This window comes from Numenius arquata, chromosome 4, assembly GCF_964106895.1.
Source record: "Numenius arquata chromosome 4, bNumArq3.hap1.1, whole genome shotgun sequence".
Taxonomy (NCBI): domain Eukaryota; kingdom Metazoa; phylum Chordata; class Aves; order Charadriiformes; family Scolopacidae; genus Numenius; species Numenius arquata.
In genome coordinates this window covers 19,156,137-19,178,911 of record NC_133579.1, presented here as the reverse complement: position 1 = coordinate 19,178,911, position 22,775 = coordinate 19,156,137, and the positions used below count along the sequence as shown (strand labels likewise).

The 22,775-nt window shown below is 40.0% G+C and overlaps 1 protein-coding gene across 1 annotated transcript in view; it reads right to left on the bottom strand.

The window, feature by feature from the left end:
• NPC1 (NPC intracellular cholesterol transporter 1) overlaps nt 1-22,775 on the bottom strand; it is a 27,852-nt gene extending 5,077 nt beyond the window's left edge. Inside the window, exons 1-20 of the mRNA XM_074146873.1 lie at nt 22,692-22,775; nt 15,489-15,611; nt 14,116-14,222; nt 13,511-13,686; nt 12,438-12,605; nt 11,565-11,814; nt 9,564-9,640; nt 8,527-8,897; nt 7,938-8,164; nt 7,285-7,385; nt 6,263-6,365; nt 5,085-5,274; nt 4,508-4,690; nt 3,687-3,801; nt 2,749-2,876; nt 2,519-2,659; nt 1,861-1,950; nt 1,557-1,747; nt 658-773; nt 80-209 (exon numbers count right to left, since the gene is read on the bottom strand). Of these exons, the coding sequence (XP_074002974.1) occupies nt 80-209; nt 658-773; nt 1,557-1,747; nt 1,861-1,950; nt 2,519-2,659; nt 2,749-2,876; nt 3,687-3,801; nt 4,508-4,690; nt 5,085-5,274; nt 6,263-6,365; nt 7,285-7,385; nt 7,938-8,164; nt 8,527-8,897; nt 9,564-9,640; nt 11,565-11,814; nt 12,438-12,605; nt 13,511-13,686; nt 14,116-14,222; nt 15,489-15,611; nt 22,692-22,775 (3,071 nt within the window). The remainder of the gene's footprint in view (nt 1-79; nt 210-657; nt 774-1,556; nt 1,748-1,860; nt 1,951-2,518; nt 2,660-2,748; nt 2,877-3,686; nt 3,802-4,507; nt 4,691-5,084; nt 5,275-6,262; nt 6,366-7,284; nt 7,386-7,937; nt 8,165-8,526; nt 8,898-9,563; nt 9,641-11,564; nt 11,815-12,437; nt 12,606-13,510; nt 13,687-14,115; nt 14,223-15,488; nt 15,612-22,691) is intronic.

Sequence of the window (22,775 nt, the reverse complement as noted above, 5' to 3'; positions counted from 1 at the left end):
CAGGCATAAGTCACACTTCTACAGCAAGAATCTTTGACACACTGGTCTAAAAGCAAGATATATAGAATATGGCTCTTACCCTTTGCCACATTTAGGATTAGGGTTGTCCGATAGGAACATTGGCAAAAATGTCATGAAGTCTTTGCCCTGTGGCCTCTGCTTGCCTTCTTGAGTCAGTGGTCGACAACGAGTGCAGGATGGATCGGTGACTGAAGAAATACAGGAAGGTCAGCTACAGGTTCAAGTATTCTTTGTTGTAACACTAGTAACTTCTGACTTGCAATGTGACAGGATACAATTCCATAAACTATCTACATTAGATCCAATGAAAATTATACTAAACTGAAGGATCTGAACAACAATAGAGCACTAAGTTTGTGTGCTCTAATGAAACTAGCAGAAGAATAATTTTATAACAAGTTATTTTTTGAATAGTCATTACATGAGCAGTCTGGGTAGCCTGCCTGCAATCTGCAGCATTCCAGTGGAATATTTAAGGTCACTCAGGGAGCAGTTCAAACAAGTTAGAGGGCAACTCAAGAGGTGCCTGCTCACAGTAAGAAAAGCTGTTCACCTGGCTCATACCATGATAAAACATTTTGGCTGTGAAACTTATAAACTGGGCTAATGCCCTAGCAACAAGGTGGATGCTAATACCTGAAGCATTGCAAAACTGTCCAGTGGTATTGTAGACTCTGCAACAGGATGACTGTGGCTTCACCCAGTCAAAGTAGTCATCAATCCAGGATGATGGCGCATAACCTATCCTCGTGCTAATAAAATAATGTAACATATCCACCATCAGTAATTTTACGTTTCATTCCAGAACACATTCCTTGATCTCTTCAGTACTGACTTACATCATGCCAACTCATTCTGGTCCAAGCTACTTAGCTCTCCACATAGTCCCCTGCTCCAGTACTCCATCCAGGAGCCAGTCTCGCTCGTAACACTGCGGCAAACAGCAGGAGCTTCTGCCCTGCATTCAAGCTCCACTGCCAAGCTCAGCTTTCCATTCCCCTGTCCACTCCATGCTTCATCTTACTCCACATATTGTTGCCTCAGTTTCCAAGCAAGGCTTCTCCTTCAGTTAGGCTGAAGTAAAACACTGAACTACAGTAGAAAGAATCAGGAAGAGACTTTCTTCCATTGTTAGCTGAACTCCAGATACAATTCCTGCTTAGCCAGGATAGTTTATCCACCAAGCTTAGAAGCTGAGCATGCAAGTAATTTTCTGGGAGAGCTTAACCATACTGAGGTATTCATGAGTTTTTCATTCTACCTTTCTTGGATGCCTTGAAGGATGAAGCCCCTTTTCTAAACCCAAGTAAACCAATATATCCCACCAGTCCAGACAGGTTTTATCCTCATTCTAGGAGATTGCCACAGCTTCTTCCCCGCCCACTCCCCCCCCCCCACCTCAAACCACAGTATAAAGCCAGTACAAGAGTGTCAGTTGTACAATCAGCAGCTGAGCCTGAACTAAATTAAATGGACACACCAGTCAGCTAAATCTCTTCCATGTGATTATGCAGAGAAAAGCATGAAAGACTTACTAGCTACCAATTTCTGCAGCATTGAAGACTTGCTGGACAAGTGAATCATTATTACATCCCATTCCACCACACACCATGTTCTGCCCTTCCAAAGAGGTGTAGTTGTGCCCTTCCTCTAGGACAAAGTAGACAGGAGGACCTGCATGCAGGTACTTGCTGAGCTGGCTGAAGTAATCCATTACATAGGAGTCCTTAAAGGGAAAGTTTTGAGTTACTATGACATAATGTTGAGGTAGCACAACAAGGTATTAAGGTTTCAATTCAGCCACAAATTGCTGAAGAGCAACACGATCTTAAGACTTACATCTGGCATTGAGAGAGACTGATCCAGTCCGATCTCTACGTTGTGCATAACTGCTGTACTGAATGACAGAACACCCACAAAAACTGCTATCTGCAAGAAAAGCAAATTCATGGAAGTGAGAGCCAGGGAGAAACAACAAGCAGTAGAAGTAATTACTTAATAGGAATCATGCAAAGAGGCTCTAGTTTAACTTTAGTTATGCTACCCAGGCTTAGTACAAGCCTAAAACCTAGCTACTCAAAGCTCCTTTTGGAGCTGTAAGGGAAAATTTATACCTAGAAGGCAGCAGTGAAAGATACGCCAAAGACCTTCTGTAAACAAGCATAGCAATCTTAAACCGAGACACAGATTCAGCAACACCATTCCAGATTAATGCACTGTGGGAACCAACGTGATGATTTTTGACATATACCAAAAGTGACTTGATTGTCAGTAATGCAACTCTTCAATCTGGGCTTTTGACAATCCAAGGTCAAGTCTCTATTTACTAGAAATACTCTTGCAGTTACAAAAGCTTATTCCAATATCAATGCAAAAATACCAAAAGCTTAATTTGTTTTATTGTGTTGAAGATTTTTCTTCAGTATTTAGACCTTCAGGTTCACTACACTTTTGCTCAAGTTTAGATGACTGCTTACTTTAAACAGAGTATACATACTACTATTGGTCTCATCCAATCCTTAAGCAGATATGGAGAATACAGATTTTTGAAGAACAGAAATAAGATGCTCTCCGAACGCTGGACTCCACTCGTTTCTTCATTGCTTTTGATGCAACACAGAATATCCAGTCTGTTCCTCTGAAAATGGATTAAATGCTGGATTTAGTACAGTTCTGCAGAAGATGCCATCCCTATCACGCTGCAGTTACACATGCATTTATACTCACCTCTTGACGCTTAATATCCAAGCCCAGGAGACTTACAAAGCAAGTGACTTGAAGAATAAAGTCTATGAGCACAGCCATTCCAGCAAAAAGGGAGAATGTGCGAACCGCTGGCATCGTAGACAGTGTCCCTGAAGGAAGTGACCCAGTTCGTTAAGCAAGCTCCTTTCTCTTAGAAATGCATGATCATTTTCTAGACAGATACCCAAATAAAGTGCTAGTCTTATAGCAGGACAAAGAGCCTTTCTCTTCAGAGTAAAGAAAACAGCTGATTTAAGCCTGGCTAGGACTGCTGTCTTCGACCTGTTTGACAGCATTAAGGCTGTGCAAAGCTATGAGCTTTAAGACATTTCTCAATTCCAAAGTTACTAGTCGTGTGCAGGCTGCATGAGAGGTAGTTAAGGAGTGCCATCAAGCAAGGTCTTGTTTCAATATTGAGCCACTCAATGCAAGTTGAACCAATGGCAAATTACACTCAGAGTAAATAAGTTCGTTATGAAAGAAGCCAATTTATACTTGAAGGGTAACAACATAAGATATGCCCCTAACATCTACTGTAAGAGTGAACCTCAATCTGTCACAGGGGCGTTTTTCCAAGCAGTGTCAAGATGACCAAATGTAATATACAAGTTAGTACACCCTGACATTTCATACATTACTAAGGTCAAATTTAGTCTTGTCAGTCACTACAAATCAGTAAAAAGCTCCAGCCTTTCAAGCTGAAGAGCTTGATGGATTCAGAATTACATCTTTTTAACTCTGCCGGTCTTCTAAAGTACTACAATGCCTATCCTCAGCAGAAGTCAAGTTAAACTTGGTTATAGCAAGTTTAGCAACTTCCTCCACAAATTCTTCCTTTGTTTTTATATTTTAGTTTTTGCATTTGTTCTTGCAACATGCAGGTTCTCAAATCCTATCTTCAAATATTAAAGAAGTCTTACCAAGAAAGAATGCCACAGTCTCCGAAAAAGATGAGAGAAACATACTGGGTGCCACATCTCCCAAGACTCTGCCAATCTGTTTATCCAGAGTTTCACCCTGGAGGCGCTCATCTCTCTGTTTTAAGGTAATAATTTATTATAATTAGGAATCCTGCACTTTAGAAAGTGCTTTTATATGGCTTAAAAACCCCACCAATTTTTAATCATCTAAACCTAGTTTTTACGATTTTCACCTGCTTAATGTGAGTTAGATAAACAAAGCAGAGATTCTCTAATACAAAAGCAGTATAAGCATTCCCTGTTGCCTTGCTTCGAAGTTAACTTAAAATACAGTAATAAGTTCAGTGCTTCAGCCAAAACCACACACTTGCCAGAGGCAGTGCCAGTTTCAGTGGGCTATTGAGTCTGTCAAATTAAAAAGCCGATTGCCCACTAAAACAATGTCAGAAGTCCCTGGTCTGAAGCATGTAGTTTATTCCATGATTACTGCTCACAATACACTAAAGTTACAAGTGATCAAAATAGTCAAGTTCTGCAGCTACCAGAGAAGCATGTTTAAAATATTCATTAGTATGTGGACTAGAAACTATGTTAAATGAACCTGATATCAGCCAACAGTAAAAAAAAAAAGCAGATGCTTTAGTTTTTTTGTGGAGTATCAATGTATGTATAATCTTGTTTCTCTTCAAGACCACTAGACATCCTGTGAGAGTCCAGAGCTGCTCAGACTGGGCTGAGTACTGGAATGCAGAAGACTTTCTGCTCCAAGCCTTTAAAGATAACAGACACATTTAGGAGAGTCTGTATGAAAGAACACATACCTGAAGTGTCTGGACTATGATGAAAATGTTGTCCACCCCAATAGCCAGCACCAAGAAGGGAATTACTTCTATGACAATCAGTGTCAGTGGGACTCCAAAGTAGCTGAAAATGCCTACAGAACATGCCACTGAGCTCAGTACAATCAGGATTCCTGCAATGCCCAGGGAAATCTTTGAATCCACCTAAAAAAGTTATAATGACCGTCAAACAAACCAGTATTATCATCACGCAGAACAGATTATAGCAAAGATAGGTAAAAAACATTCTTATATTTAGTGTAGCTAGTAGAAAGCTTACTTTTCTAGCTCTTTTGAAGATCCAGATATTAAAAAAACAACTTGAGGCTACAAGCCTTAAAGCTTAAGTTAACTCAAGTGAAACTAGACTTAGTTGAGGCTGAAGCACACAAATTGTCAAGTTTGACAAGAATGACACACTCCCCCTAGCTCCTGTTCAAGGAGGACTCAATGCTCTAAGAGAAGATTGAATGTAAGCAGCCTACAAAAAATATTTCAAATCACCTAAAGCTAAGAAAAACTAGTCAGCAAGCTGCAGCAATGAGAACTATACACATACCAGCAGTCTTCTAAAGCTCTGGATATGTCCCAAAGCTATGGAGATGTATACAAACATTACAATATAGCTTATCAATACAGTGCCAATATCACTGTCACTTTCACGGTTAATTTCGTCTTCAATACTCCGTTCCGCAGAAAACGATATAGTTAAGTTTGGATTATTGTAGTTCTTCAAAAAGTTAATAAACCTAAGAGGAAAAAAAAAACCCACTCAGTCACGCTTTAAAGGATAAAACATCTTGTATTAGAAATACTTAGAAGTCAGCTGAAGGCAAATTTCAATCACCTGTGTGGTACAAGAGTACAATGTGGCCTAACAGAACTTTGAGGGACATCCCTCATTTTTAAAAGCAGGATGCTGACTACACATCCCTAGAACTCTACTCCAAGCACTAGAAATACACTATGCTGAAATACCTTGTTGTCCTCAAACTCTGGAGAGAAGACGGAAGGTCTCTCTCCTTAAGACATAAGCATAAGCATAAACTATTTCAAAGCCAAAGTGCAGTTTTCCCTCAAAGCTAGGCCTGAAAGTACACACATGCAATACGACTGCAGCTTGCTTACAGTACTTACAGCAATTTATTAGCCCTTATTTCAGTTTCCCTAACTGAAGGGAGGTGCTTGTGAGACAAGTAAACACTAGTTATATTTGTACTTAGTCTCAGACTTTCTAGCAGTTTTTATCTCAACTGTCAGCCAGAGCAGTTGGCCTGCACAAGCCAACATCAGCTCTTCAAGCTGGTGAAAGGGATGAAAGCTTTAGATCCTCATCTTGAAGACTTCTATAAAAATTAGAGTTTAAGAATCACAGGATAATGCTAGACCTTTCCACTGGCAGAAATTGTCTAGTGGATTGGAGAGTCTGCCTGTGAAATTCTAGCCAAAGTGAAATATCTAAAATACTTTCTGAAGTTACTTATCAGCAAGTACTACTGGACTAGATGGCCACTAACAAGACTAGAACCTATCTCCTCAAAGCAAGTGAAGTATGCCAGATAAAGTGAAAGTGTTATGACCAATATAGTCTGTCATTAACAGGTTTTGCTGCTTCTCAAAACATCCCTGTAGTTATACTGAGAAACTGGCAGTGCAGTACAGGTGTTTTTCATCTATCTACATTTAAAGGTTGCTCCAAGTAATGTATGCATTTCAGAATACAGGAACCCTACTTACTCTTTTTCCCACGCCAAGGCTTTCATTAGCTTTTTTGAATCGTTGTAGTAGTTGTTGACAGGAAGAGTAATAACAAGAGCTGTAGCATTATTATAGTTATCACCTATGGAGTAGAAAAAATACTATTAGGCGTTACAAAAGGAAATTGTACCTGCCTGTACTGGAATGTAAGTTAAGTTTAAAATTAGTATTGTCCAAAGCAAACCCATCCTCACAACTCCATAAAATGCATTCTGTTTAACAACACTGAGTCCTCAAAAAAACCTGCGAAATAAGAATGGAAGTTGGTAAGTACTGCATGGTCTTGGCACCTCAACATTAAGTTGTTGCATGGTTAGACAATGGGCTACTACATAACCAGTGCTTATGACTTTCCATCTAGTGAGATAATAGGATGTGGTTTCTTAAACATAGCGCCTCTTGCATACTTAGGGTTTACTCAAAGCAAGCACAGAAGTCTACAGTTTAATCAAGTGGTTGCCTTCAAAGGCTGTTTTAGTATATTTGTTTGTTATATCTATCAAATTATGTTTAATTGGATAAATTGCTTCAACAAAACTCTGGCTTCAGAATTATTATGAAAGGATTTCCCTTGTCAACATCTTAACCTATTCTTAACTGCTTTGTCAGATCAGTAACAAAACTTTATTCTAACTCAAAAGCAAAACCTATGCATACCCTAGCATGTCAACTTGAGATACTTCATATCTTTAGCTAGTCTCCAAAAACTGAAGATCCTTTAGCAGGCCCAAAGTAGACTGAACACCTGCATACCTGTCAACAAGACAAGTGTATTCCAGTAATAGACTACTCTGGAAGTGTCAAATGCAACAGTCTACCTCCAATCTCAGCACTGATCTACTGAAAAGTTAATTAAAATATCCTTACTTACTGAAAGTTTAACAAAACTCCAGTTCCTCTGAAGTGCATTTAAACGCGTTGAATGAGAATGCACCTTTGGTGCTAAAGGCAGCACACCAGTATGTACTTTCAAGACAAGCCGCAACACTTTTGCCACCTACCATCATATCCTCCCAACACCAGCCATGGAAATACAGGTCCACCAAATGTTCCTAAGCAGGGATCATGAAGCAAGCTTGTGTCATTCAGTGATACCGGAGCCCTAAAGAGATCACCAATAATAATCATTAGCTTCTGCTTGACAACTAGGGGACAGCATCACAGGACAAAAAGAGTAAAAAGCTGTTGTATTACAATTGACTGTCTAAAGAACGAAGTGAGATAAGGCTGCTAGACAGACATTGCTCCTGTGCTATGTTTGCTTTAAATTTAAATACAGATTTAAAGGTGTCTTCCTTATAACGTCCAAAACAAGGAATGGCTTCTACCCAACTGAACTATAAACTGAAGTGAAAGCTTAGAAACTGTTACCTGTATCAGAATTCTACTTCTCAGAAGTCTTTGAAATGTGGTTAAGGTAGAACAGAGTCAGCGTCTGCACCAAACCACGCTTAACCTGAAAACTGATTGAAAGGCAACTCCTGCTGAAGTACCAAGACAAAGAAACAGAAGCAATCTGCACTAATCTGCAGTTCCACATGGTATTGTGAGTTTAAAAAGGAGTAAGAAAAGGTTCGAGGGGACAGCAAGAACTAGCTGGTTTTGTTTGCCAGCAAGGCAAAGGCCTAGAAAAACATGTAATCATACTGCTTACCGAACACAGTACAAGAAGTGACTGTGGTAGTCAGCATAGACAAAGAACTCATCCCCAATAGTGTGATCTAGTACAGAATGACTGTTCTGAAAGTAGTTGAGTACACTCAGTATAGTGCAGTTGTTGTTGTAGGGAGCGAGAGGAGCCAGGCAAATATCTTTCAGCATTACAGTCTCATTGTCAAAAGAAGCAGTTATGTTGACAATAGCATCCTGCAAATCCAGCACCTTGGAAAAAAACAACAAACCAAACCAGAGTTTAGGAGCAGCACAAGAAAACATTTCCCTTGCAAGACAGGACTTACATGCACACTATATTCCTGTAAATTTCCAACACATGACTAAATCTCATTATTTTTATGTTCACACTAAGAATACTTACTGGGACTTACCTTGCAAGTCTACCTCTAACAGACGAGGTCAAAAGACAAGATTTTCAGCAAAAAGTTTTTATAGTAAGACTAGGATTTTTAATATGAGTATCTAGTAATTGTTTTGATGGACACATGGCATTACAGATGGAAGCCAACTCCGTATAGTTCTACCTGTTAGGTATGTTTAGGTCTTTGGTCTTGGGAAGTCCCAATTACCTGATGGAGAATGTCTTTATTAAGTGGAGGCCCAAAAGGTACATCTGCTCCTGATGGGTAAGGTGAATAGGTGTCTGGATGACTCTTTGGTGCTTGAATAATAAGTTGTTCAGTACGAAAGAAAGGCCCAAAGTGTGTGTCAAAGTACTCCTTCTCCTTGCGAGCTTGGCTGCTTGGGGCTGACCAGAGATCTACAGGGTTTGTAGTTGCTTTAACATACACGAAGCCGGAGCAGCACATTGCAATGAAGACCACAGAGAAGAGGATAACAGGACGTGGATTTCTGACACAGAAAGCCCCCCATGATGTGAATGTCATCCTTAAGCCATTCTCAAACCTTTCACCAAGCCTTTCACCACAGGTAATTTTTCCTGTAAAAGCAAGCAGTAAACAGTAAATGTTTGAGAAGTCAGTTAAGCAGCATTTTCTTGAAGTCCACTGGGAAAGATGAAGTTTTATTCTAGTTCCCTTTGTAGTAAGCACCAGAAGCTATGTCTACACTGACAGTGAGACCCAGGGACGAATCTCCGATTGAGGTCTAGGGGGCAGAAACCAGCTTGTACCTAACATTGCTCCTTCTAATGCAAAATTATCTTTGACAGCAGTAGGCACAGCAAATAAAGGCAGGAAGCAGCTAAAAGATAGATAAGCATTAAAATGAGCTACCTCAGCTGCTACACAAATTAAACTACAATTCTTTCACAGCATGCTTTGAATGGATACATGGATGGCTCAGAACATGATCAAATTGATTTTAGCATCACGTTGCCACCTTCACCCCCAGCTACAAAGCACTCCAGAGATTCCTATTAGTATAGCTAGACCCATAAGCTATGCAACCACGGCTTTCAACATCCAGCAAAACACAGTTAAGTGCTGTTCTAAGAGAAAAGAGACACTGGCCAAAAGACTGAAATATAGTCCTGTAAGAATGGATTATATGGCCTAACAAAGCTAAAATTCCAGAGCCCATCCAGAGAAAGGGAGTCACTTAAGCTGAGTTTCTAATAAATTTATTACTCTTATCCAAGACATACCGTTGTCACGATGGGAATTCACAGAAAAGGCTACATTGCTGTCAATTGGTGTGTACTCTGAAACAAAGTGCCGCCTCCTGCAAGACAAAAAGATATGTTACCCTGCTCCCCTAAACAGTTACCATTTGGTGTTTGTACAGTAAGAATGGAATCCAATGCTAGTAATAAATTTGATATTTGACTCCTCCAGAATCTATAGGTACCATGTTTCCCCTACACCTATCCACTCAAGAACAGCAGTCTCCAGCTTTATGATTCTTTGGAACAACTTACAGTTGCGTTGGCTGCTTCCAGCTTGGATCAAACACATGCTCTTTACACATATTTAGATCAACAGCATTAACAGCACAGAGAATCCCCTAAAGTGATCATAACTTATAGAAATCTCTTGCAAATGTGTATCACTCTATTAGAAATATTTTACTTCATTAGTCAAACTGCTTAAGTTACACCTGCTTAGCCTGAAGAAAGGGTGAAGTGAGAAAAAAAAGAAAGTAAGGTACTTTGTTCCTGTCCTGAAGGCAAGCAAGTTATAACACAGAACACTTATGATAGACCTATATGGCTTATACTCATTTCTGATACTCAAAGCAGGAGATAAGTTCAATAGCCTTCTCATGGTAAACTAATCAGACCTCCAATTACGGCAGGATGTTTTGGGCTGTGAAACAGACAGCTCAAACACCCTTACTGTTACATGTAGTTTACTGCGCATGTTGCCCAGTGAGATAAGGCTGCTGAGCATGTCATAAGTTTGTTGTACCCACTACTCTTTTACACACAGATTTAATTCTTATTATAAAGAAATTTCAGATTCCTGGTCATAATTGAACAACATTAAATTTGCACTGAAAGGTATCACCATGCTTAAGGATATTAGATAGCGTACCTCTGGAAAATGTTATTAAGAATTCCTAATAGGTTTCCACTGCTCCAGACTGCCAGCACACCCACACCAAAGCATTTACAGCTACAGTTACTTGTGTGCTTTACTAGTATCGCATAGCACAGAGAAGCTGGCTTGCTGTCCCTTACTCTACAAAATTCTGTAATTACTAGAAGCTCAGCTTCTGTTTAGTTTTTTTCAAAACAGGAGATTAGGAAAAGTATTCATGACTCAGTTTGCAATAGGGCAGTGATTGTTTTGTCACGAGTATTAGTCTGCAGGAAAACTATGTTATGATTCCATGTTGCTGCCAGTCCTAGATCTTGCTCTCTCCCACTGACATGGAACTGAGTTCCTACAATCCCATCATCTTTTAAGTCAAACTTTTAGTGATTCTTTCCCCCTCAGACACATCTCCTGACAAAGTACAGTGTGTTACACATCCAACAGTGTTTAACAACAGCCACAAGTAATGGAGATTTTGACAAAACACTGCATGTAGCAAATGGGCTTCTCCATTTCTGGAATTTTCCAGCATTCCAATTACAACTTAACAAGCGATATGTGGAAAAGAACAGGATTGCATTTTTAGTCATAAGTGTTCTCCAAGATATTAGTTTATTAATGTACTGACCTAGTCTTAAGCATTGTAAAACCCCTCAGCTTCCAGATAAGATTGACATTTGAACACTAAGGCAGTTCATTGCTCCTGGAAGGTAGTACTCTGGTATCTTAATGCATTTCATCCAAGAACAGACACAGTTGAACTAAGACTTTACCACGAAGGCTTAATGTCAATCAGATGAAGCAGATACATGCATTTCCCCATACTTCTGCATACTCTCAAGTTCTTGCTTATGAAAGTTGTAGATTTGTGTATTTGATCCTGTAGCTACAGATGGTAGAGTTGCACATCAACCAAATCAACTTCTGCACTCAGCTTTCTACCACGTGGTTTTATGTGTTAAAACGCTCCCTGTAAGTATAAGCATCTGCCACAGAATATGACTTGGCTGGACGAAGAAGTAAAGACATAAGCATTCTGTCCTGGGAAAAGGAAGTTTTCAAGGAAAATGCAACTAACTTTCAGAGCTGAGCATTTCTGAATGCTTTACCTGTAACACCAGACTCCAAAAACCAGTGCAAAAAATATGAGTAGAAATCCCATGTAGGAGATCCACATGATGACATACACAGCATCCAAACCAAACAAAAGCCAAGGAACAGGCAATGGAGGGGGTTGAGGTTTTGGACCACAAACAATTGAACAGTCCTGACAGCTGCATGGTCCTGTCAAATCATCCACAGACTCATTACAGCCTTTGGTAGCATTGTTCATAGGATTCATTCCATGGACAGGAACATCTATGACAAATCACAAGTTGCAGAGCCAGTTAACTACCAGGTAAAAATTCAGACCTTCCCAACACAAGCTTTCCAGTTAAATGAGTTAATCCTTTATACAGAAGCCCCTAGCCTCTATAGGGTAGCTTTGCTTGGTCTTACAGCTGAAGAAGCCACTGCCTCTTCCATAGCAGTAGACAACTATAAGTAGTTGGTACCTAACTGACTGGTCATGTTTTAGAACACTTCAGTTGGTAAACTAATAAGCACATACTTCTATCATCCCAGCAATGATCTGTCATCCCTCTCATCTGTTCAGATTGTGATATGAGTAACAATTTCCTTTCAAAGAAATCCTGAAGAATCAGTGTATTGCCAAGGAATACAAGCTATCCAGTTGCCTGAGTTCAGTCCCTCCCTTAATGAGTTTTAGGGATCTATATAGCAAGAAGCTGCACACAAAGCAAGTGCAAAGTATGACTTCCAAGCAGAAACCAAAAAAAGATAGTAAGTTTACATTACACTTTGAAAGCCTCTGGCTGCAGACATTCATTGCCGGGCAGCTGTTTAACAGGTCAGTATACTAGCTATAGCACACAGCCTTCGACAGAGACTTCAAAGACAATGACCATTCAGTTTCTTACCTGAAAAGATAGGAATAATGCTGAAAGGAGTTTGTCCGTTGTTTTTACTAAACATGTACTCAATCCAGTTGGTTGCATTGCAGTCCTTGACATCCTTCCCACACAGCATCCCCAGTGCTTTAACATTACTCGATGGAGCCTCCACATCTTTGCAGGCATTATACATTGCTAGGAAGAATGCATGAAAACAGAAGGGTCATTAAACCAATGTTATTATTTGAGTGAGCATTCCAAGTATTTCCAATAATCAAAGACTCACCAAGTTCAAAGAACACGCTTATAGCTTTCAAAAGGAAACATCTTAAGGTAGTGAAATAATGCTTTCAGTTGTATTTACAGTACTCAAGGTTGCAATGCTTTGTTACAGCTATCTTACTCTGAGTAGGCCACCTTTATCTGCATTACGCTAGAACCTACTTTACTGTTTAAGAGGGAAAAATACTTAATATAAGGTTCCTTTCGGGGAAAGTTATGACAAATATTTAAGGTCCTATTAACCTGTAGGCCATATATGACTTTCAAGTGTCTAAACTTGACTAATGGTTACTGCACAAAGATTGAATTAATGCTTCAAGCTTGCTATAAAAACCAAAATAGAACCCAAATTTGTTTCTTCTTAGGAAAAAATCTTTGGATTTGATAAAGGACTAGAACAGTCCATTTCAAGAGGAGTGAGCGCCGCTTAGAGAACTATTGTAGTGCACTGTGTACAAACTTTACTGTCATACTAGCCAGATGGTTTCAGTATCAGGTAGGTTTTGGACAACTAGTATTTGGCAATAACTTCGTTTTTCTGAAGTTCAAGTCAAAGTTATCAGCTATTAACCATTGGTATAGATGTCCAGTCTCGGCTGAGTCTTCAAAAACATTGTTAATAATAGCATCAATGTAATGTCTCCTACCAAGGCAGAAGTTAGTATTCCAGCAGTTTCCAGGGGACCTACAAGTAGCTATTTGATGCCTTAAAATGCAAAAGACACTCAAAGATGTTTCACCTTCCCAGTTCTTCCTGAGAAAGTATTGGTCTTGTTCACTTGACAAAAGCCTAGATAAGTAACACACTGTTTACTCACCATTTGCAAAGCTTTCTCCAATAAAGCACTGCAGCTCTGTAATGCTACTTTTGTTCTCTTTTGAAATTGGATCATAATATGGTATGGTGCTTGTAACATTCAAAAAGTCAGACTGATAGGGACTGCAAGTCAGTTCACAAAAAAGGTTTATCAAGTTGTAAAAACACGACGGACATCTGGATAGGAAAGTCAATGAAAAACAATCAGGTTAAGAGATAAAAATGCAAGGCATATGTGATTTGACCTACACAGGAAGTATAAACATCCTGCTCAGTTACAGAACAAATTATTTAAATTCTACAATATTTTTATTAGCAATACAACATTAGTTGGTGCTTAAAATTGCTAACACTCATCAATAGCATCAACATAATTCACTAGCTAAATTGTCTACCTCAAATAGCAGATATAAGCAGAATTCGACAGAAAACTTATCTGCAGTTAGCAGGAAGAACTTCTGTTAGAGCAAGACGACTGAACCGTACTTTATGTTACCCCTTTCTGGAGGCTTCATTACAAATACAGTAGCTTGAGACAAACAGAGTCTTAATGTGCTTTCTTATTATGTTACAAAGCTCTAGTTGTTTTGCTATTCATTAGCATACCTGGAGAGAAACTGCAGAGGCAGCTGCAATTTGTTTTTCAAAGTCTGAAGCTGATGAACATCACAGCAAGTGCTAACATTGCCGAAGAATAAACCCGGACAGAGTTCCTTAAATAAAAACAGTATTGAGATCAGGGGGCAGGAAGGAAAAACATGTTTAAGACTTCAGAACTCATATGGGTTCTGCTTCAGCATATTTCAGAAGACAGTAACTGTTGCTGTGGGAGATGCAGAGAAAAAAAAAAATCAAATCAGTCTAGCCAATGAGATTCTTTAGCGAATAGAGAGAAGAATCACTTCTTTTATTCAAGGCATCACTTCCTTTTAAAAAGCTCCTTCAGATGATCTTTATCATTCTATATATAGATCCTGGTGACTAATGGTATTTGAGAGTCTGTTAGTAAGAGGACAACACATGTTTATCCAAGTTGAAAGTATTCTCACAGCTTATCCTCTAGAATGCTTTCTGGATAGTATCAGACTCTAAAGTCTCAGAAGGCAAGTTACCAACCACAAAGTCATTGATTACCTGAAAAGCGATTTCACATTCAGTTTATAGAAGAGACAAATGCATTTAATACAAATATAACTGATAGTAACATACAAGAACTGTACATTAAGTCTTCAGAAACAGTACACCACAGTAGTTAGCTCACCTCCATATTTAAGTCACCCTGCCACCAGCCAAACCACTGTTAAACTCTAAAGCTATTTCACACTTTAAAGCTTTGAACTATCATCTGCCAGAAGGCAAATCTGGCAATATCATCCTATATTGTGTATCAAATCCACAAACTCTATTTTGACTTTGGTTTTGTTCACTTTGATAGCTAAGACCCAGATATGGAAATAAGGCACAGTTAAGGATAGAACTTTGACCAAGTTTGCTCCATTTGAATGAGTGCCAGTTACTGCTTTCCTACTTAAAGGAGAGATCAGGAATGACCATTTGATGGAAAACATAGTTTAGTCTTGTCCTTGAGAGATCAGAAGTGTCCTTGAGAGATCAGTAACTGCAGAACGTATCGTAGTTTGGAAGAGTCCTAAAAAAACCCCAGTTTGACTAAAGAGTGCTCAAACCAGTGAGGAAAATATGCAGGAAAGTGAAGCAACCTTATATTTGAAGTTATGTTTGTGACAGCTCATTATCACATATTGGAGACTTCCCATATCTCTGAATAGAAACTGAGGTATATTACCTTCACGCAGTTGGGGATACAAGCTATACCTGAGAAATCAGAAATAATCTGTTCCTTTTCTTATCAAGCTACAACAGTAAAGCTTAAGGTCATACTGCAGGTCCAACAGAACAAGACAGAGCTCTAAAGCGTAGGAGAATTATGTTTTAGCAGCCGATCTCCAAAAGAAGCTCACCTGCATTAAGTCATAGCCGTCCTCTGGTAGCGCTATTGGTGGTCCATCATATGCACAGTTGTATCTTTCGTCTTCAGAAGCAACTCCACATTCCCCATACCAGATACACGATTGTGGAAGTACCTAGTCAACACAAGATAATTGATTAGCTGCAAGGAACAGTTGCCAAATTTCTCAGCTATTGTAAGTTTATGTGCTACCATTCCAAAAGCCACTTACAATCCAGATTAGATCACTTCCTGCTAATTTAAACATCAGCATATACTGCATAAAACACCCACTAACAAAAGCACGTGTTTTTGACTTGGTGCATATCACCACTGATCTCCAGCTCAGCTCCCCACCCTTCCTTACCTAGTCTAGAAACAGGAAGTACACTGACTATAGTTAAGACCAAGTATAAGAGTTACTTAAGAAAAACCTAAATCAGTACTTGAAAAGCATCTCCAAATAGAAGGCAATGTAGAAAATTTGTTCACGGAAGACAAAGCTTGTGATTAGTGGGCTGAACTGTCACTTTAGAGCACATGAGTCAGAGTACATGGAGAGAAGCCTATCGCTTATATGGAATATTTCAGTTCCTCCTGCCACCTTTTAATCCTTCTTGCAAACTCAGTCACTTACAATGACAGACTGAGGAAGCAGAAGCATAGAGAGAATTCTAAAGAAGAACATCACATCTCCACACTCACCATAGAATGCTGTGTATTGTCAAAGGATGCTCTTTATCACCACCTTTGAGCCTAAGCATGCAACTTTTAAATAGGCTTACAGTGCTAAGTGAAAAGAAAAACACTTCAAGTCTCATTTTAAAGAGGTTTCGATTTAAGAGAGGATTGAAAAATTCAGAAATCAGTTCTTTGTTATGTGCATAAAGGAATTTGAAAGAGGACAACCGGCACTTTGCAAGCCTTGTACTTTTGTTCATCAATACTGACACTGAGACATCTGAAATGCTAGACCAAAATATTTATTCTGAAAATTAACACTTGCAATAACAAAAGTTATTTACAGCAAAAGCTTTAAGACAGCTCCAAGGTTTTCCCATGCACCTGGGCTGCAAGAGGAAAGCAGACTGCACAAACATTTTCTACACTTCTGCCAGCTCTGATCAGAAGTTTGCATTGTACAGTTTGAGAGATAACTGACCTATTTTCATCTCCTAAACAACCTTGACCTAGCATTTTTAGAAACACCATATGCTTACACTGCAAGGACAGACTGCTGTGCTTTGTACTTGACCATGAATAATATTGTTTACTGACCAGAGAGGCCCCTGAAAGGCTGTATTCATACTACCCAACAGCTACCCAGAATTACAATGCCTCCACAACATCCATTTTTTGTGCTGAACAACACTGACAGTTCTTCAAAAAGTACATCAGTAATTGATTGGGTTTGTTTTTTTTTTTTTTTAAATCAGGGACAATAACCATTACCAATTTACTTGACCCTGTTAGAATTGTTTTTCCTTTAACTTAACCTAGGCAACACAGCCCGATTCAACATTACTCACTAAAAGCCAGCTCCAAAAGTCAATTTAAGTACCACTCATCCACATCACTAAGTATCACTATATTCTTACATACAAGTAGGAAAGCACCCCTTAAGACTGCACTTGTAAACACTGAATGTTTAACACCAGCATAAGCCAAAAAGTAAAATTCCCATAACTTGGAAGCTATTTACAGAAACTACGTTGTAAATTTGTTCATGCATCAAATTAATCTAAGAAGTCAACACTTATTTGATGCAAATTCAGACATTATCATCTTCACCTCTGCTTCCTCACACCCGTACACCCCGGTTTTAATAGAAAAATCTCTACTGGTGGGGAAAGAAGATGGTTTAGTGTTTGTATGTGCTTGTGTTAGAAGCAAATTAATCATCTCTTCAAGAAGCAGCATGGATTCACTGCTATTCTTGCAAAAGGGCAAAGAATTTTGAGCTGCTTACTACTGCCCATGAGAACAGAATTAGGTATTTTTTTCAATATCAGACTCACTTCCATGTTTAGTCTAGACTTATTTGTAATCATACTTTCTATGAACACTTTCTAAGAAAACATTTTCTATGCTTAAGTCTTGTTATCTAACACTCCTTAATTTTTAAACCCCCCAAAATTATCAATCTACTCTTTTCAGAAAGACATAGCTTCTTACAGAGTGGAAAGTGTGGTAAAACTAGTAATGCAGTTACTAGCTATGGAAAAAAACCAACCCCAAACCAACACTTATCAGGGCACTTCTTACACTGAAAAACTTAAAGTAAATTTCAGCTGCAACAGCTGACTGATAGTTCTATTGTTTTAAAAATAATATCTGTATTTCAAGGTAACACTTCCTTGGTTATAACTACACAAATACAAGATAAAATACAAGCTGTATTATGTCTATAAATTTACCTACAAGGCTTTTTGCCATCGTTTTCAGGACAGACAAAGCAACTTACTTGCCCATAACACTTGGTCACCAAAAATTATTCAGCTAAACACAAGAAAAAGCAAGAGGAGATGTTTTGGACTAGCATTAGTTTACGTTTGTAATTTGAATTAAGAATTTAGAACCATATTGCTGAAGTTCCACATCAATAAAACCTACAATGGAAAAACCAACACACTTATTACTCAAACTTTCAGCCTGTTCAGAGAAGCCAGACAGATCAGTTACTTTTAACTACTAGAAGAGCACTTAGACCTAGAACTGCAAGTTTGAATACCCCTATTTCAGTATTAACACCAAGAATTCCATTTCAGAGGCAATCTAAGATTAGATATTTATGCCATGACTTAGTAGGATCTCACTAATAAGTCTGAATTTGTTCCCTGAATCAGTAAGCTTTGATGATCCTTGATTTACAGTGGTTGAACAAAGGTACAACCACTGTAAACCACGGATCACCAAATCACTTGAAGTCAGCAGCCTAAAGTCACCAGCATAGCTCTCAGACATTATCGAGTGAATAGCACACTCATCACCAAGTCAGCCACAAAATATGTGAGAGGGCTGGTCTCCTAGGGTTCAGAGAGTATTCAGGGATACTACTAGTAACTAAGTAACTGCTCCATTACCACTGATAATATCTAGGTTGAAGTTCTTCCCCCCATAACCCTCTAGTAAAAGCTAAAAGTTATAGAAAAAGACAAGTACTTTGCTCTTCCCATTCTTTCAGAAGAACATTCCTACACTGCTAGAAAGAGATAGGAGTGAGTCAGTGTGGTTGTAAATAACTCACAGTTAACAAAGCTACTGCTTGCAGAATCAGACTTCCAAGTCACTTAAGATTTGGGTGAACAATCATCTTTCTTAAATGGGTGAAAGACCTCTTAGCCCCAATATTAACAGAGAAATGTTGTATTGAACCCGACTGCCTTCTAAACAACGTGAGATATTCCGTAAGACTAACACAGGGTTAGGTTTTGGCTTTTTTTTTTTTCCCCTCAAATATCACATTGCTAGGTGTTCCGTATTTTAAAATGGGACTTTTCTAAATGCTTTACAAAGCAATAGCAACATAACTTTAAGGCTGCTCCCTTCTGCCCCCAGCACAGCATAGAAACCATCTGGCAGTACACAAACGTTAGCTTTCAGTACATCCCCAGCATTCAGAAAAAGAAAAGTGTATTCCTACTTCTGGTAGACAAGTTCTGTTTGAAGAGAAATTTCACTTCAGGTCAGAGCTCCAGGAGCCCAAATAAAAGACTTGCACACAAGCAAGTATGAACATTTCATGACTATCAGCATCCTACAAAGGTTCCGTTACAGCTTTCAGGTTCCCAGGCACTATCATTTGCTTGTAATAAAACTAATGTTCCAACAGACCATAAACACATTTACTTTAGCCGAAGTTTCTTCAACTGCATGCTGAATCAATAATCTTTAATGCTTCCAGCAACATTAGCCATCACCAACAATGATTATGTAGCTGTTGAGCAAAGAACAATGATGATGTTGTACACAGAAACAGCAACCATTTGTAGTCCTGCAAATACCAGATGACAAGTGAGCATTGTTTGGCTCTCCAAATTAAGATTACTAATGCATGGAAAAGGCTACAGCATAAGATACAGCTGTTTCCCCTTCCTTCATCTAGGATCTTGCAGGGCAAGAAGAAAGATTCCAGAAAATAGCATAACACCCACCTTCCACCCCCTAATATCTAGTCCACATCACACTTACCAGCTGATATTGCCCACTAAGTTGAGAAATTGAGTTCTAGGGAAAAACTATACCACTTTACCCTTAATAAATGGCAAGGCTGGTTTATGGAAATAGGCAACCAGGTCAAGCTTGCAGATCCACCCCAGAAGTTGCACATTACCTCATAGCCTTCCCTATGAGAGGAAGAGGTCCACGGACTAAAGGAAATTTTACAGGCTTTATTCTTACTCTTTGTCTCTTTCAGTAACTTGTTCAGAGACAGTCAATTTAGAGAGAAGCTTTGCCTCCCAAGCTCCTCTTGTTCCTTTGCTCATAGGTAAGGGACTGTTCCCTTTCAGACAGAAAAATCATTAGCTACTCCTGCTCAGGCAAAGCAGGCCCCAATTCTGGAGGTATCCAAGCACACTTCACATCTCACAGGGAAGTCTAGGTCAAGTAGAAAGAGAAAGTTGCAATAATGGTAATAGCTCAGTGTCTGTGGGAGCAAACTGGTGTTAGTTGACAATGATTTATTAGAAAAATACACACTTACTGCATGCATGATCAGAAAGCACAGGGCCCCAAACTAGCAGCTGTCTGCAACTAAGGCCATCTGCACCAAAACACCTCTGGTGCCCTGCAGGGGAATAGTAATAATACTGGACAACACAGACTGTTTTGTCTACTACCCAGCAAAGTACTACTCAGTTCTACCAGCCATTCCCTTCAGTCACCTCTCCCCCTTCTAAGGTGGTATCCTCAACTTCCACCCAGAAAGACTATGAACAAGTCACTCCTGATTTTCCAGGAAGTAACTTAAGTAAAGAGGTTACTGTCTCGTTCTGAAGCCACACTGCCATCCCTGTCAAACAAGTTGCTCCACAAAGGCATTTCAGGACTTTGTGCCCAAGGTCAGGTAACATCGCACAGCAGGCCACTTGGCAAGTTTGAAACAGAGCAGCATCTGCCATTAACATCTTCCCATAGGATTTCAGAAACTCAAATATATCCTACAGCTTGAGATCCCAGTTGCTGATAGGAAACCTGTGTCCAACCTTGCTTAGCCACTAATGTGACAGCCTGTGTTTTAGTATAATTATATAAGGATCAACACAAACAGCTGCCATTAAGCACACAAGATGCCATCCAGTATGTTAGGATCTTCATAAGAGAATAAGAACAATTTCAAGACTTCATTCTCCTGTAAGTTTACATTCAGAAACAGGACTAAAGGAGTCATGATTTTCGATGTAGTTCTTAGATGGTATTAATGGGTAGTTAACTATCAACTAGTAACAAGTTAGCTGGCACAAGTCTTGTACCATGCACTGTTCAGAGTTGAAAATGCATCCTACACAGGCTGAAAACTTCAAGTTCTTTGTGAAAATTTAAGTAACAGAAGGATTGCAAACTGAAATGCCACTCTAGTCCACTGACTTCTTTAAAAAAAGGAAACACGACACACAGCACTTTGGTTTATGCACACCACAAAACCAAAAGCATGAAACCTTACACTACCAGTATACCCGAGGGAGAGAACAGGCCCACTTTCACAATGCTTCTCCTCTGCAACCGTCTAACACTATACAGGCTCAGTTTAACTGAAGGACCAGCTTCTCTTTGAAAGATATTAAGGTCTGCTTTGTGGAGTGTTAGGCCGTAAATAAGAGTTAATAGCAAAAAAAAAATTCAAATTTTGCCTTCTTACAAAACTGAAACCTTCACAGTTAAAGTAATTTTGCAATGTTTACTTCTTATCGACCACAAATCCACATCCGCTACAAGGATCCCCTAAAATTTAGGGGAACTTGTTTCAAGCTCCTCTAGCTCAACATCCTTCTGTCACCTAAAGGAAAGCATCTTGTTGTTTCCTTACCAGCCTGGGACACGCCTCATTGCTACAAGACAGTATCTTCCTCCAAGAACATCACATCTTATCAGTGCTCCTTTATGTAAAGTCCATTACCTACCCACCTGGAGATCATGAGTCATTAGTAAACAATCAGCTTCTCTGGTAGTAATAGAGGAATTAATTCCTAGTTTTCTGTTCAAGCTCTTTAAAGATTGTTTGAAGAGGATGGGAGAACAGGAGCACCTCAGCATACACGCAGGATGACAAACTTGCAAGTTTAAAAAGGGCTAAGCATAAAACTGGACCTAGAAAGTATGTTTCCAAATTGGTTAGAGGGGGAAAAAAAAACACCACCAAAATAAAACAAGGCTTACAAGACGCTCCTTGTTTCTCCAGAGGAATGCAGAGTATCTCACGCCTATCTTGAACTACAGCATAAACAAAAGGTGACTGAGAAGAGAGAAGCGAAGGTTTTATGCTACTGTTTTTTTTTCTTAAGTATCAAGAAGTGCAACTTATTCTAGTCCTCAGTTTTAAGAAAATGCCTAGGCTTAATATTGGCACATCAATAAACAGCAGATCTTGCTACACACAGCCTATTAGTTCCAGGAGCTGTCACCTAGCATAAGAAACACTCGGAGCAAACCCAACCGGACACTGAGAACATACGCAAGCCCCTGCAGGAGCATGTGACTGGATGGATGGCTACTCACATGCACAGGCCATTGCATAACCCGGGCACACCACAGGACCGCGGCACCCCGGCCAGCTGCTGCCCGCAGCAATAAGCAGGGGACGAGGACTGGGCAGAAGCTGAAGTTTGCTAAAGCCCGAGCACGCCCGCTTGGGCGCCTCAGGTGCTGGCAGGCGGGCCTGCTGTGTCACCGCGCTGTCCCGCCCGGCACCGAGTCACGGAGCGAGGGAGAAGGGAGGGGAGAGACCCACCGGGGACAAGGAGGGGACAGACACCCCGGTACCACGCTTTCAGCTTCGCGCCGCCCCGAGCCCACCGGCTTAACCCGCAGCCGGCGGCTGACGGGACAGCCGCCTCCCTCAGCCCGCTTCCCCACCCGGGGTTCCCCGGGTTCAGGCAGCCACCGCGGCTCCCCTCCGCCACGAAGCAACACCCGGGGGGAGGCTGGGGGGGCATCCTGCCGGTTCCTCTCCTCCTGACAGTGCCAGGAGGCCCGGCCTCCCCCGGGAGGGACTCACCCGCACAGGCGACAGAAGCAGAAGGAAGAGAAAGACGAGCAGGCCGAGGCCGCCCCGCCCGGGGCTGCCTTGCGGGCTCCCCAT